This window comes from Acipenser ruthenus, chromosome 4, assembly GCF_902713425.1.
Source record: "Acipenser ruthenus chromosome 4, fAciRut3.2 maternal haplotype, whole genome shotgun sequence".
Taxonomy (NCBI): Eukaryota; Metazoa; Chordata; class Actinopteri; order Acipenseriformes; family Acipenseridae; genus Acipenser; species Acipenser ruthenus.
The window spans coordinates 103,288,339-103,303,134 of NC_081192.1; the positions used below are offsets into that span (position 1 = coordinate 103,288,339).

Consider the following 14,796-nt stretch of genomic DNA (forward strand, 5'->3'; position numbering starts at 1 on the left):
TACATTACTGCGCACCTGGAGAATCGCTTATCAAATTGTGATTAAACATTGAATTGCTAATTCTTATTCTATACTATTCTGTATAAACTGCTGATGTTTGTCATGGTCATCACGCTGGCATCTCTAATTTTAATTTACAGACATGTCAGGGGAGGTTCAGAAGGCTGCTGACATACTAGTTTGTTCCATGATGGAGCAATGCGAGGGCATCATAATCAGCATAATCAATGGGTGCCCTTCTAACCTATTTAATCACAAACTGAGATTGATCTATTTCCCTGCTCTTAACCCAATCCATAGCAATAGCAGAGAACAGGGTTCTATTATTGCTTGCTATGTACTTACAAGAACAAAAGCCTCAGGCAGGTCAGAAAAGACAGAATCTAAAATGACACCTTTGTCCCTGGCAGTCCGAGTCATTTTCTTTGAATATCAATAGGAGGGGTTCTGTGTAGAATATTTCTCTCTGCAATTTCACAGATAGATATTACACTTATTTAAATTGAAGTTCACATGGTGATAGACCATTTTGCTAATTATTATAACAATGAAATGAGGCCGCCTCTGATTAGTTCAATTCTTTGTGAAGAAGCCGGATTTGAGCTACTTTCAGGGAATGAACCTGCAAGCAAAAGACTAAATAGGCCAGCAATCACTGCTGCGATTGCTTTAGCCTTTGTTACGTTGAGACCAATGTCTATCTAGACCATCTGGACCTTTTCTGTGTTGTGTTATTGAGGACCTTGATGTATCTCTATTTTTCCAAATAGAATGAAGGGTGAAATTAGTAATAAAGGTCTTTAGAATCTGCTCTAGGAGCTGCATTAACACTGGAGAGGAAACTATTCAAATTCAAAACTGATGTAAATAGGAAACCTTCAATGGAGAAGTACAGCTTTTACAATATATATATATATTGGTGGAAAACAGCCTTATCTTCTTGTGATGAAGATAAGACTGTCGTCTTACAGTTCCTGCATTTTGGTATGTAATTCCACATGACTAGGGTGGCAACTAAACACCCCCCTATTTAATTATACTATCAGATCATTATTATTAAAGAGACACATCACAATAAATCAAATGAGCCAAAAATGAATGTGTTGTTTACCTAAAAGGTTAGTATAGTCACTCTATAAATATACTTTTGTTAAAAAATAATGAGAATTATTGATAATCTGAAAATCTTGCCCAATATATTTAGTTTTACTGTCACTGTGCAAGACAACCAGAGAAGACAGGGGTGTCAGCATACTGGAGAAGCTCTGATTTGGAAAGCCCAGGAATTCAGTCATAGCAAATCTTACAATGAGCCCCATTCACAAAACACTGAGAGAGTTCTGTAAATTATGTTTTTAAGTCTGTTTTATCAAATAAAATACATTTGCATATTCATTAAACTGATCCAGCCTGCTGTTTGCTTGTTTAACAAAACAAAAACACTGAAAGTACTGATTAACAACGTGTAGCCTAAATGAGAACTACGGACATTTCCAAACACAGCGCGCTTTTCCCTTGTAATGGCACAGGCCATCAACACCGGTTTAATGTCTTCAAAGCTACATCTATTTTTGTACCCATCCGGTGTGCCATTACAGTAATTGGTTTTGACGTTCTGCATTAACATCGAAGGTGTGAATAGGACAGGATCTCAACAATGTTTACACAACTGCTCTGTACCTATGGACAATATTATAACTATTTACACACAATTAAATTATGCACATTTCCTCAATAAACACATGGTCGTGTTGCTATTTGGCAGCACATACGGGAAACGTTTTCAAATTAATAATAAAACGCAAAAGGAATATTGGTACTGTACAATACAATAGACATGTTTCATATTAAAATGCAGACCCCTGGCTTGGAGATAGCCTAGTACAGGAACACGAATCCCCTTTCATTTCTAACCAGCCAATAGACGGTTAAAGAGATGGGCTGGAGCACGAGTTCTGTCGGATTGGAAATTGGGGCTTGCTGCTTATAAAAGCCGCGTCTCAGTGGTTTTGCCTGTTCTGTCTGATGGAACACATTTGACTGCTTACTCCAGATTGCCCATCTCTGATACCTCTGACTGCACAAGTGACAGGAGCAAAAGAGTTGAGCGTCTTACAACTTCTGACCGGGCGTCAGTAGTTTGATTGCATTTGGAGCTGTTACGCATTTTCTTTTTGTCTTATGTGTACTTCCTTTGCAGTTTACAAAAATACCTTTTTTTCAATCGTGCGCAAGTGAAGCAACTCGCCTCTTATTTCTTCTTTTTAAATTTTGTATTTTTTGAGGCGGATGGTTTTTGAACGGAGTACTCGCATTCTGGAGGGCTGATCCAGATGTCAGAATGAGGAAGATACTGATTATCATTGTCTTAAAGTTCGGGTGCCTGGCATTTGTAAGTATAGTGTTTACATTATTATTTGTATGTATTTCTTTGATAACGTTTTACACTGTAGTAGAGATCGGCAGGTGTTCAAACCCATTTTCTTAAGTGTTAACCTTCATTGACAAAGAAAGTCTTACCAGTCTAAGTTCTACACAGCAATTTTGGAATAAAGTACCCAGTTGTTGCTAATCCTGCGTGGGAAATGGCTTTAAGGTAGACTACTGTATTTTGTAAATGTTATAAATACAGCAAGTAATTCAGTCGTTTGCAATCATTTGCAATGTACATCATCTTTATGCAATACCACCGCTATTAAAGTGATTCATTAAAAAGAATCTCATTCACTTTGGTCCAGAAGTCACATATTATTGTTGACACTAAATGATGTGTTAAAAACGACCACACCAGTTTTCACGCAACTTCTGACTGTGTTTACACTTAACGGTACTGTTAATTGCTGTATCCAGCCCCGGGTTACTCGTGCAACCCAGCAAATGCAATCCTGTGTCACTTCAATTTATGCTACCTAGCAATGTTCCTACTTTGCGCACTGCGCATGCCAGACTATTTTTCATTAAGACCGAGATCGCTTATCAAAAACGGTTACCTATTTTTTTGGATGAGAAAGTAAGTGTTTACTCCGATTTAAATACAGACAGCTGGTGTTAACGAACTCACTGTACTATAGAGCTAGGTAACTGTACGCTGACCACACGTTCTTTACATTGAAGCGTAACCGTTAAATACACCTTTGTAAAAGAGTTTTCAATTGTATTATTATTATTAGAGATATTTCCTGGTGTGAATTCCGATTATGTTGTCTGTTAATTATATTACATTATTTTAGTTATTATTTATTTATTTAGCAGACACCTTTATCCAAGGCGACTTACAGAGACTAGGGTGTGTGAACTATGCATCAGCTGCAGACTTACTTACTACTACGTCCCACCCGAAAGACGGAGCACAAGGAGGTTAAGTGACTTGCTCAGGGTCACACAATGAGTCAGTGGCTGAGGTGGGATTTGAACCGGGGACCTCCTGGTTACAAGCCCTTTTCTTTAACCACTGGACCATACCTGCTATATATATATCGCTTTTCAAACTACTCTATATAATCACCAAGATGAATTGGTGGATTGTTTTTGGTACAGGTAGCAGATTTTGACGCTTATGTCATATTTTGCTACCGGTGTACAACTTCTAAACAACTTCTGCTTAGAAAGCACGGAAGTGCCGATTCAAATTTGGTACGTTATGCTGTTTTCGGTCTTTTTCATCTTTTTTTTATTGAATTTAACACATTTTTCCACCATTAAGAAAATAGTATGTAAATATTTCTCATATGCAATACATTTGGGTCTTGGACATTTTTTTACTTCGTAGCTTTGCGGTGGACTTCTCATTTTGTCTTGTTCGGCATTAATTGTTTTTTCTTTTCATAGAGAAATTGATTGTTGGTTTCCAGTTTTAAAAAATATATATGTATAATTAATGGTTTGCAAAAATGTATAATTAATGGTAAATATACCTCTGTTTGACAATAGGAAAACACATTGCAATTGATTGCACCTGTACCAAAATCTCACAGTGTACCACTTTCTAACATTACACGGGTCAAGTTTTGGTACACGTACCACATTGTGACGATGGACCACTTTATAACACTACATCGATAGCAAATGTTGACAAAGCAGCAAAAAATGACATTACACCGGTGCAAGATCAGATGCACATACACCATCAGAAAGTATGACAATGTTTGAGATGGAGGTTCCATTTTTATCATTTGTACTGGAAAGACACAGGCAACACTGGGATGGGCGCACTCTTAGAAAAGAGGGATCTCCATAGAATCATATAGTTACTTTGGATTTTGTTTTTGGAACCCTTATTTCCTATTGCATTTAAATGGTAACTGCGATTACTGTTTAATTGAATGCCTAAGACTGTACAACAAATGGCAAGCTTCTACTGTACAGCAGCAACTTTAGGGGTGCATTTTGAATGGTCTCAGGTTTTGTATCTGTTACTTCAATTGTTAAACTTCCATTTATTCATTCATTACGTACTCTGCAGCCTAGAAGTGCTTCCTCCATGCGTTTGTTATGAACTTACTTTGCTCCGCTGTCAGTTATGCCGTTGGGGGCCCTGTTCTGTGTGCTAACGTTACGCCTGTCAACTTTGTTTGTGTACTAAAGAGATTGAATTCATTTCATGTGTACACCATAGTCAACAAAATGTAGGTGTAGGATTAGCCTGCTTTAAAGCTAAATGTATCCCCCACTGATTTTGATTTTGATTTTAATTTTTTTAGTTGGGTTAGTTTAGTTAGATTAAACAAAAGCACAAGAAGCAGCGGAACAGTGTTTAATTTAACGTCTGTTAACATGAAAGATATTTCTGTCTTTGCTGTTTTTTGGGGGTTTTTTTTCGTATAACTTTCTTCCATAACTATAAAAACACAATTGTAAAATTTGTAGAAATATATAAGTGGAATAAAGTAGAGGAAACAGCATTTAAATGAAACACAGGTTTTTTTTTTATTAAATGAAACACATGCAGGTCTTTTTATTTAATTAAACACACAGGACTGGAACAGATGACAGACTGACACAACCAGGCCACTGCGACGGCATCTGAAATTTATATTTATATATATATATATATATATATATATATATATATATATATATATATATATATATATGGTAGTGTCATCAGTCATTTAGATTGCTGTCGTTATAATAAGAAGAAAAGAAACACACAAATACAAACTGCAGTGCTGAAAACAGATTCACCTACAACCCAAAGTGCCTTTTCAGGGTCTTCCAGTAAACAATGTTGGCAGGCATAATCTTAGTAATCAACATGGTTCAGAGAAATGTTACCATTGGAAATAAGAAAATAAACAATTAAAGGAAGCATGGAGCCTTGCAATACAACAATACAAAACCCTGTGTGTATGTGTTTTCCCAAACTCCTGTTAGATTACTGGACACAACAATACAAAACTCTGTGTGTGTGTGTGTGTGTGTGTGCCCAAACTCCTGTTAGATTACTGGACACAACAATACAAAACTATGTGTGTGTGTGTGTGTGTGTGTGCCCAAACTCCTGTTAGATTACTGGACACAACAATACAAAACTCTGTGTGTGTGTGTGTGTGTGTGTGCCCAAACTCCTGTTAGATTACTGGACACAACAATACAAAACTCTGTGTGTGTGTGTGTGTGTATGTGCCCAAACTCCTGTTAGATTACTGGACACAACAATACAAAACCCTGCGTATGTTTGCCCAAACTCCTGTTAGATTACTGGTTACATTTTTTTTTGGTTTATTAATTTATTGAGTGAGGCAACGTGACATAATATAATTTGATATCCGCAGTACTTTCATTACAAATATGGCTTGAGCAGAACTGAGAAGAACAGAAATTAAAATTAAGATCACAAATTAACCCTGATTTCCCAACCGTTTTTGAAATGAGAAAAGCTATTTTATTGTACAAAAGTACACTTTTGTTTTCCTGTCTGGCCGCATACATATGAACAATTCTGGCTTGTGAGGCAGCTTTTCTTTTTTCGGTACATACAAACAATCATAAAATGTAATTAAAAGATAATTGCATGTTGGGATTTATTTCCACTGCCAAGGTGTTTTTTTTTTCTTTTTCTTTTTTTTCTGATGAAGTCTACCTGTATGACTAACTGCTTAAAAAAAAAAGACAATTATATGCTTGGGTTGTTTCTGACCAACCTGGAAATTGAAACTGGCTGCACACTTCTGTAGTCATACCTCAGTGCAGAATTGGCACTCATTTTTTGTAAAACAAACAAACAAACAAACAAACAAACAAACAATTAATCCCTGTTTGTAATTTAGAATATTTAGAATTTAGAATAAATATAGTTAGAAATATGGTTTGTGAAAAGTAACTATTTGAAAATAATTAAATACATATTGCAGAAAGTAACTATTATTTGAAAATATTTAAAGTGGTTGAAATACATTGAAATACTTTAAACTCTTCATAAATATGTGACTGTCACATACAGCAGCCTAATTATTATCCTGCATTCTAAGCAGGTTAACCCTTGTCCTTGTTAACCACTCAGTTATCTTTTGGAAACAGCTCTATTGCAATTAGAATTAATTTGATCAATTAATTGAAATATTTGAACATTTTATTTCAGTGGGTAAATATTTGAAAACAATTAAATATCTTTAACCACTGGTTTAATGGCCTGTTTTGAAGTTATTAAATTGAACATGTTTAGCATTTTCTTTGTTAGAAATCCTCCTCAACCACCATGTGGTAATTGCAAGACTTGGTACATAATTATACTTTTAGGGTAATAATTAGGTTTTAGTTTTTGATTTTTCATTATATATATATACTTACATATATTTAAATATTTTCAAATAGTGTTTGTTTTTTGCCAAAATATGTAAATATTTTCAAATAATATTTGACTTTGTGCAATTCATATGTAAAAAAAAAATTATTCATTTGAGCATATATATTTAAATATGTCAACTATTTGAAATAGTGGGTGTTTACAAATAAAATATCAAATGCAGCTAGATTTGTCCCAGGTCTGGTACACAGTTCATATAGCTGCATGGTTTGTTACTAGCATTGGGGCTACAGCAACAATTACTTTTTCCCTTTTAAAAGTAATCATTATAAAAAAGTGGCTCCTGAGCTCAGTAAATCTTAATGAGTTTCTTAAGAGCACTCTACCACAGCGTCTGCCTGTCACAGTGCTTCCAACGAGCTGGGCAATTCCATATGGAATCCACTGAAACCTTTTCAATATAGAACACTTTCTATGTATTTATTTGTTATTTGCTGCTGTCTTCTATAGGCCTGTATCAGTGCACTGCAGCCGTTACATCATGGTGACAGAGCATACATTATTTTAGTGCTCATTTTTATTGTGCAGCTGTGTTTGTTTTTATATGTTTGTGTAGGCAGAACATGAGGAAAAAGCAGAGTTGGTGTGATTATAGCGTGACTTCACGAAAACCCCTTTCACACAGGCACTCCTACCCCGTTCTGGACCCTGGTTCTGGCTACCCGGGTCACAGTCCTGTGTAGTGTGAAACCACGTACCTGGGTTGTACACAGGTTGGCCTGAGTCCCAGTGACCCACCTCAGGATGTCGGTCGACATGCTTTGACCCGGGTTGAGCAAGACAAAATGCGTGATGGCCGTTCATGTCAGCCACGCCTGCGTGAAGGTTTCACTTCCACAAGGAATATGTCGGTTTATTCTGTTTAGCCATCCTTTTGTTGCTTGAGACACACCACGAGCCAGATTGAAGCAGGGATGAGACACATTTGCTCTAATCAACATTTGGGCCGACGGTTCAATACAGAGGCACTTAGCGTCAGTAACAAACTGCTTCCGGGGCATTGATACGCACATTGTGTACTTGTGTCACCCAGGTCAACCCTGCTTTATCAAAAGCAGTGTGAAATCGCGTAGACGACCCGCATGACACCGGGTCCTGACCCGGGGAGGTTCCGTGAAAGGGGATTTAGACTTTCAGTAGGTTGACCACCATTTTGAAATGTAAAACCCAGTGCAGAAAACGTCAACTAATTTACAAAACTACAGTAAGTGTAGCTTTTTTTTTTCATTTTTTTTTTTTTAAGTGATCAAGCGTAATTGATTTTCACCAAGATCGTTCAGGCTTTTCAATTTTTAATCCACTCTGCAGATGATTAGCAATGCATTTCCCTGAACAGTCACTAAACCAGAAATATCCAGTTACTGTTAATTGGTCTCTTCTTACCATTATTAAGCACCAGTATATGCTATCACCCTTTGCTTATACCATTTTTTTTGGATCCACAAATACAACATGCAATGCTATTGGACATGCTTTTAAAGAGCTGAGACATTTAAAAAATCAAATCCATTTTTCCGTGCCCTCTCTGTGGGATCTGGAAAACTTACCTTGGAAAAATGAAAATAGCTTTTTTTTTTGGTCCAGGACACAATCTGTCCCTGTTTGTCCTGTCCTGTCCCTTTTTTTTAGATCTCGGTTATGTTGTTTTTTTAAAAAGTGTCCACTAGATGGCAGGGGTTTTTTTTGCCTTGACTTTCTAATGCATTTTGACCTTAACTCAGGTGTAGGCTCCGACACATTCAGTTCATCTCTTATTTCACATGTCTTTATGAAATACTGCGCACATCATGCTCCTCTGAGTAAGATGTTATGTCACAATTGCCCCTGTTTGTAAAAACACATCTAGCGTGGTTATTGCTATGCAGTATCTTTATCATGTTCTCATCAGGGATGGTAATAAGACTCCCATTGCATAGCAGTTTGATCCAGTCATGGTTTTACTATGATGTCATCACTAGTCAACCCAAAGGCTGCATTCCCTACTCGAGAGGACTCATATTTCTACAGTGTGCAGGACCACACAGGTCCTCCAGTCTTAAAGTCTAGAGTTAAAACCTTAAAATCAGCATAACCTGGGGTTATTATTATTATTATTATTATTATTATTATTATTATTATTATTATTATTATTATTATTTATTTCTTCGTAGACTCCCTAATCCAGGGTGACTTACAGTCGTAAACAAAAATACATTTCAAGAATCACAGTACAAGTATTAAACAATTAAGAGCAAGATAAATACAATAACTTTGGTTCTAGCAAGTACAAGTATGACAAAATACGATTCAATAACGGAGAAAATAATAGTGTCAGTGATAGTTACATCAGGATATAATTAAATACAAAATACTATAGATTAAATAACACTTGACAGATTACAGTACTCTAAAGTACAGGATTAAATGCAGTAAAATAGGGGGCAGATAAGAGCAAGTAAAACGCATTTAAGGAAGAGTGATAAGTGTCCAGAGGGAAAAAAGAGGAGTTCTACAGGTGAGTCTTGAGGAGGTGCCAGAAGGTGGTCAGGGACCGGGCAGCCCTGACATCTGTAGGAAGGTCATTCCACCACTGCGGGGTGAGGGTGGAGAAGGAGCGGGCTCTGGAGACAGGGGAGCGTAGAGGAGGTAGAGCCAGTCTTCTAGTGCAGGAGGAGCGGAGAGGTCGAATGGGGGTGTAGGGAGAGATGAGGGTCTGGAGGTAGCTGGGTGCAGTCTGGTCAAGGCATCTGTAGGCGAGTACAAGAGTCTTGAACTGGATGCGAGCGGTGATTGGGAGCCAGTGGAGTGAGCGGAGCAGTGGAGTTGCGTGGCAGAAGCGAGACAGAGAGAACACCAGGCGAGCAGCGGAGTTCTGGATGAGCTGGAGTGGACGGGTGGCAGATGCAGGGAGGCCAGCCAGGAGGGACTTGCAGTAGTCTAGGCGGGAGAGTACCAGGGCCTGGACCAGGAGCTGGACGGCGTAGTTAGTGAGGAAGGGTCGGATTCTTCGTATGTTGCTCAGGAAGAATCGGCAAGTGCGTGCCAGAGTGGAGATGTGCTGGGAATAAGAGAGGCAGGGGTCCAGGGTGACTCCAAGGTTCTTAGCTGATGAGGAGGGAGAGAGTGTGGTAGTTCATGTGTGCCAGCTTGCACCGGATCCTAGATCCGGTACCTTTTTGTCTAACATGAAAAAAGAACTCAATATACCCAATAAAAAATAAAAAAAACGCTTTCCTGTTCGATGAATTGAATGACAAAAGTGTGCTGTAACGCTATATTTTAGGATGCGATGTCTATGAGGAAGAAAACTACTAATTTTTTACACCCCAAATGGCAAAACAGCAAAAAACTAGCACTCCTGTTCATCAGATTAGTTGGATGAGGAGGCTGTGTGGTCCAGTGGTTAAAGAAAAGGGCTTGTAACCAGGAGGTCCAAATCCTGGGTCAGCCACTGACTCATTGTGTTACCCTGAGCAAGTCACTTAACCTCCTTGTGCTCCGTCTTTCAGTTGAGATGTTGTTGTAAGTGACTCTGCAGCTGATGCATAGTTCACATATAAAAAAAATTAATAACATGAAGCATATATGAATGGGAGCTAGTGTAAATCAAGGTCAGTACATTAGGTCTAGAAACAATGCTATTCCTCTTGCTTAATTAACGAGTACTGTAGATATCAAGTCTCATTTTACTGGAACAGCTTTACAGAGGAAGCAGCAGAAACGGAGCACATTTATCAGATTTCCACAGGGTTTATAAGAAACTTCATGCTGAGTTAAAGTTTAACAATGTCCCAAGCCTTATGGCAAACACCTGTAAATAATAATGATGGAGTGATACAGCGGTGTGTATCACTCGGTGTTTGTAAATCCCCGGGTTTGACCTGTAACCAAAAGTCCAGTTTTACACACCAACACTAACACTATATATACACACACATGTATATATATATATATATATATATATATATATATATATATATATATATATATATATATATAAAATCAATATCAAGATCTATGAATCCATTAAAGCACTGTAAATGTACCACATTTTTAATAGGTAACAACCCAAACTAAATGATGCATGTACAATATGAATATAGAATATTTACAACCTACAGTAAATGTGTGTGCACCTTGTGTTAATGCTTCATTCCTGGGACAGAAATGCTATGTAATTAAGAGTCGCAAGCACTACATGCTCTTATCTGAGAGGGCAGAACATTTTGCATGGTCTCACAGTACATAAGTTGCTCAAGTGGCAGCACTCACTAAAAACTACATTAGCGTATTCCTGAACCAGTAATGGGATTTACCATTCATTTTATCTGTGAAAGCCCAATGAAATTTGGTGGACTCTTTTTAAAAAAATAATATCCAGCAAGGTCTAAAAAAATCAATCTGAGAAAAAGCTTTTTCCTTTTTGAAGGATGGGTTTTGTATTTGCAAACATGGCAGCACTGAAAAAACAAATCGCATTGTATGTTACAGCATCCTATACTATATATGTTTTACATTTTTAGTAAAGTAATCTTACTGTAACATCATAATATGTCAATATAGAAAAATCTATTAAAAACACTTTTCAAGGGTTCAACCACCACACCAACCTTTTTGTATAAGAGCCATACCAATTACCAGGGAGTTTTCACAGTGTCATACAAAACATTCTACCTAGAACTACAGTACCGATTGTCCTTGCATTAAACACCCTGGGGTACTTCAAAAGAGCCATGTTGTGGAGCTCAGTGAGTCATATACGGCACAGGATCCATCCTCTGGACAGCCCTGCCTTAAACTAAACTGTGGTCAAAATAATAAAGGTCTGCTGTTATCTTTAACAGGTGAATGGCATCCACCCAGAATGTCGGTTTCATTTGGAGATTCGTCGAGAAGAGATTGAATGCCTTGAAAATCTCAAAAGGCTCGAGCCACCAGACTTTAAAGGTGAGGACCCACGGAATACAAAGAGGTTCCCCAGAGTTCCGCCCACAGAATACAAAGAGGTTCCCCAGAGTTCCGCCCACAGAATACAAAGAGGTTCCCCAGAGTTCCGCCCACAGAATACAAAGAGGTTCCCCAGAGTTCCGCCCACAGAATACAAAGAGGTTCCCCAGAGTTCCGCCCACGGAATACAAAGAGGTTCCCCAGAGTTCCGTCCTTTCCACTCATGTTTGTGAACTCAACAAATGCATTTTTGTACCACGTTTATGCCATTTGTGACACTTACACTTTACATCAAGTGTCTCTAATTACTGTGTATTTACATAGTGGTTACTTAGAAAATACAGTCAACCCTCTTTATACCGCCAGGTAAGGGCCATGGGCAAAAACAGGCAATAAGCGAGGGTGGCGTTATACTGAGGGTCCAAAAATAAAAAAAACACACACACACACAACCTGCAATAAATTCAAACGTTTTATTTTTTTAGTTATACAATTACAGTATCTCCAGGCCATTTTAAATAAACATCTTTTTTAAAACTACAGTACTAGTTCTTAACACAACAGTACTGGTGACATTTTATCATCTTTTCCCATCTGTATGAAACATTCACGGTTACTTTAGAGGAACAGTTTATATAAAAAAAAAAAATCTGCTGTTTACAGAACTGATGCTTTAGTTTAAGTCAGCCTTCATTTGTACAACAGCTGCATGTAAACAAACAAACCTAAACAAACAAACCTCTTACTGTACTTTTTTTTTTTAAAACATTTACTGTGGTTTATAAAAGTCACTTATTTTAGACTGTGTCAAGCCTTTTTCAGGTTAAACAAATCAACCCGTTCCATCAAGGTAAGCCATTTGTTTTTATCCATTACAATGTCTCTAATGGTCCTTCGATTAACAGTATATGCCTCACTTAGCCGAGAAAACATTTGCAATGTCTTGCTGACTTGCTTTCTTATTTTCAGATGCAGACATGCAGATTTGTTTCTTTTGCTCTGGTGTTAAATGCAGGGTCGACTCGCCATGTTGTACTTTCTGTTTTGCTTTTGGAGCAGGAGTGTTGATGCCATTGGTATTAACGTTTAGTTAACAATGAATTATTAAAGCTAGTCAAAGGTTAACTGCATAACGTTGTTGTTTTAATTGGCCATGATTATTTCTCTGACGCTACAATGAGGGAAACTACAATGTTTATATTTACGTTTGCTTGGCTTGGGAAGTTGGCGGATGGCAGACAGTGGGGTGGCGATATAACAGGCAAAAATAGCACTGTTTTATATTGGTGACATTTGTTCAGAGAGGATAGCTGGTGGTATGCGAGGGTGGCGTTATAAAGGGAGGCGGTATAACGTGGGACAAATGTACATGTGTATTTACACATAATTCTAATGTTATTATGCATAGTTACAAGTTACATTACCCAAACTATATACCTAACCCTAACCCTAACCCTAACCCTAATCATTTTCTGATACAAGATTGTAAACATTAAGTACATTGTAACTATGTATAATAACATTGTAATTATGTATAAGTGCACATGTATTTACTAAGTAACTACTATGCAAATACACAGTGATTAGAGACTCTTGTTAATGGCTGTATCTCTTTTTTTGAAATAATTAGAATGAGTGGATGTACGAAGTCCAGCAGTAAGATGTAACATATTGAACACATGTAGGGTCAGCAGTGTTGCAGGGGGAAAGGTGTACCAGCTGTCCTTAGAGAGAAGACATGTCTTTAAACGTAATGAGTTTTAAAAAGCCATCAGGATGAAATATAAAGCAAATTTAAACAAGAAGAGTAATAGATTAGTTAAGATACCCATATCAAGCTGCTCTTAAAGCAATCTTAAGTTGTTCATTTCTGTTTTTGGAAACCTAATGTGCTAAATTCCTCCCATTTGTTTAACATTTTGATCATTTTAATTGCTGACACTTACACAACCAGAAATAGCTCTTTTAAGGAATGTTCTGTAAAGGACTGTTTTTTAATCCAAATTTGATTCATTAAATCAAGTTTGCAATTCATCCAATCTTTTTAGAGAGGATTTGTTAGTTATTCTCTTTTTTTCTTTCAAAGCACGGTTTTACGTAAGAGTGTTTTATAAAACAGTCCTTAAAAAAACATTAGATTGTAATTCGGACCCTAGGATTCCGAGAATAGAACACACAGAAGAGCAGGACACACTGCTGATCTTTGGAACTGTGCAAACATGTCAACAGGAGAAACGACAGGAGAAACGCTTTTTTTTCTGCCAGAAGATACAGAAAAGAGACACAGCTGATGAAACAAATGTTCCAGGAGAAAATATTTTTCCTGACAAGTGTGTTGTATGTCAGAGCTAGCAGATCCTGAATTCTTAAACACCCCTTGGCCCATGTGTTAAAATACTTTTAAAACACATTACTGTTGTGGTGTATTGAATACTGTATAAACACTTATAAAAGTCTGGTCAACTTTAAAATGACTTTACTTGGATGGCAAAAGCACTATCCCTAACCTTAAAACAGCATTAGGGCAGGATTGCAAAAGAAAGAAGGACAAAGAATCCTGTTGATATACATCATCATCCATTCCAGCTACAAGTTCTTTCTTTTAATAGTTCCCTCATACACTAACACATCTTTGGATGCTTAAGTCACTTCTCGGAATGAAAGAATGACCTCCAGTAGCACTCCCGTTTGTGAGGTTTTGAATACTTCGGTATGATAGATAGTCCAGTGATGAGATTATATTGGAATGTATTCCTTCTTTATTGTTGCTATGTGGACATTACTGTCATTCAGTACAGCGTATGCGCCTCCACCAGTAAAGCCATCTTGTGTAATGCGTAGTGTTGTGTGATACACTGCCATTATGCATTCTGCCCTGTCCTGTCCCCTGTCGGTGAGATGAGGATAAAATTCTGGAAAAGAAATCTAACAAGCAAAAACAAATGTTTTATGTGTTTTTTTAAAAAAATTCGTGATCTGGTATTGTCTTCATTGCAAAAGTGTCAGCAGTACAAAGCATGTGTTAGCAGAACAGGAAATACACCATGGCTCAAGCTCAGCACGTG

At 37.4% G+C, this 14,796-nt stretch overlaps 1 protein-coding gene across 1 annotated transcript in view; it reads left to right on the top strand.

Moving 5' to 3' along the window:
• Positions 1–2,030: 2,030 nt before the first annotated feature.
• LOC117399703 (vasoactive intestinal polypeptide receptor 2-like) overlaps positions 2,031–14,796 on the top strand; it is a 72,485-nt gene continuing 59,719 nt past the window's right edge. The window contains exons 1-2 of the mRNA XM_059023304.1: positions 2,031–2,392; positions 11,629–11,731. Of these exons, the coding sequence (XP_058879287.1) occupies positions 2,342–2,392; positions 11,629–11,731 (154 nt within the window). The 5' untranslated portion in view covers positions 2,031–2,341. The remainder of the gene's footprint in view (positions 2,393–11,628; positions 11,732–14,796) is intronic.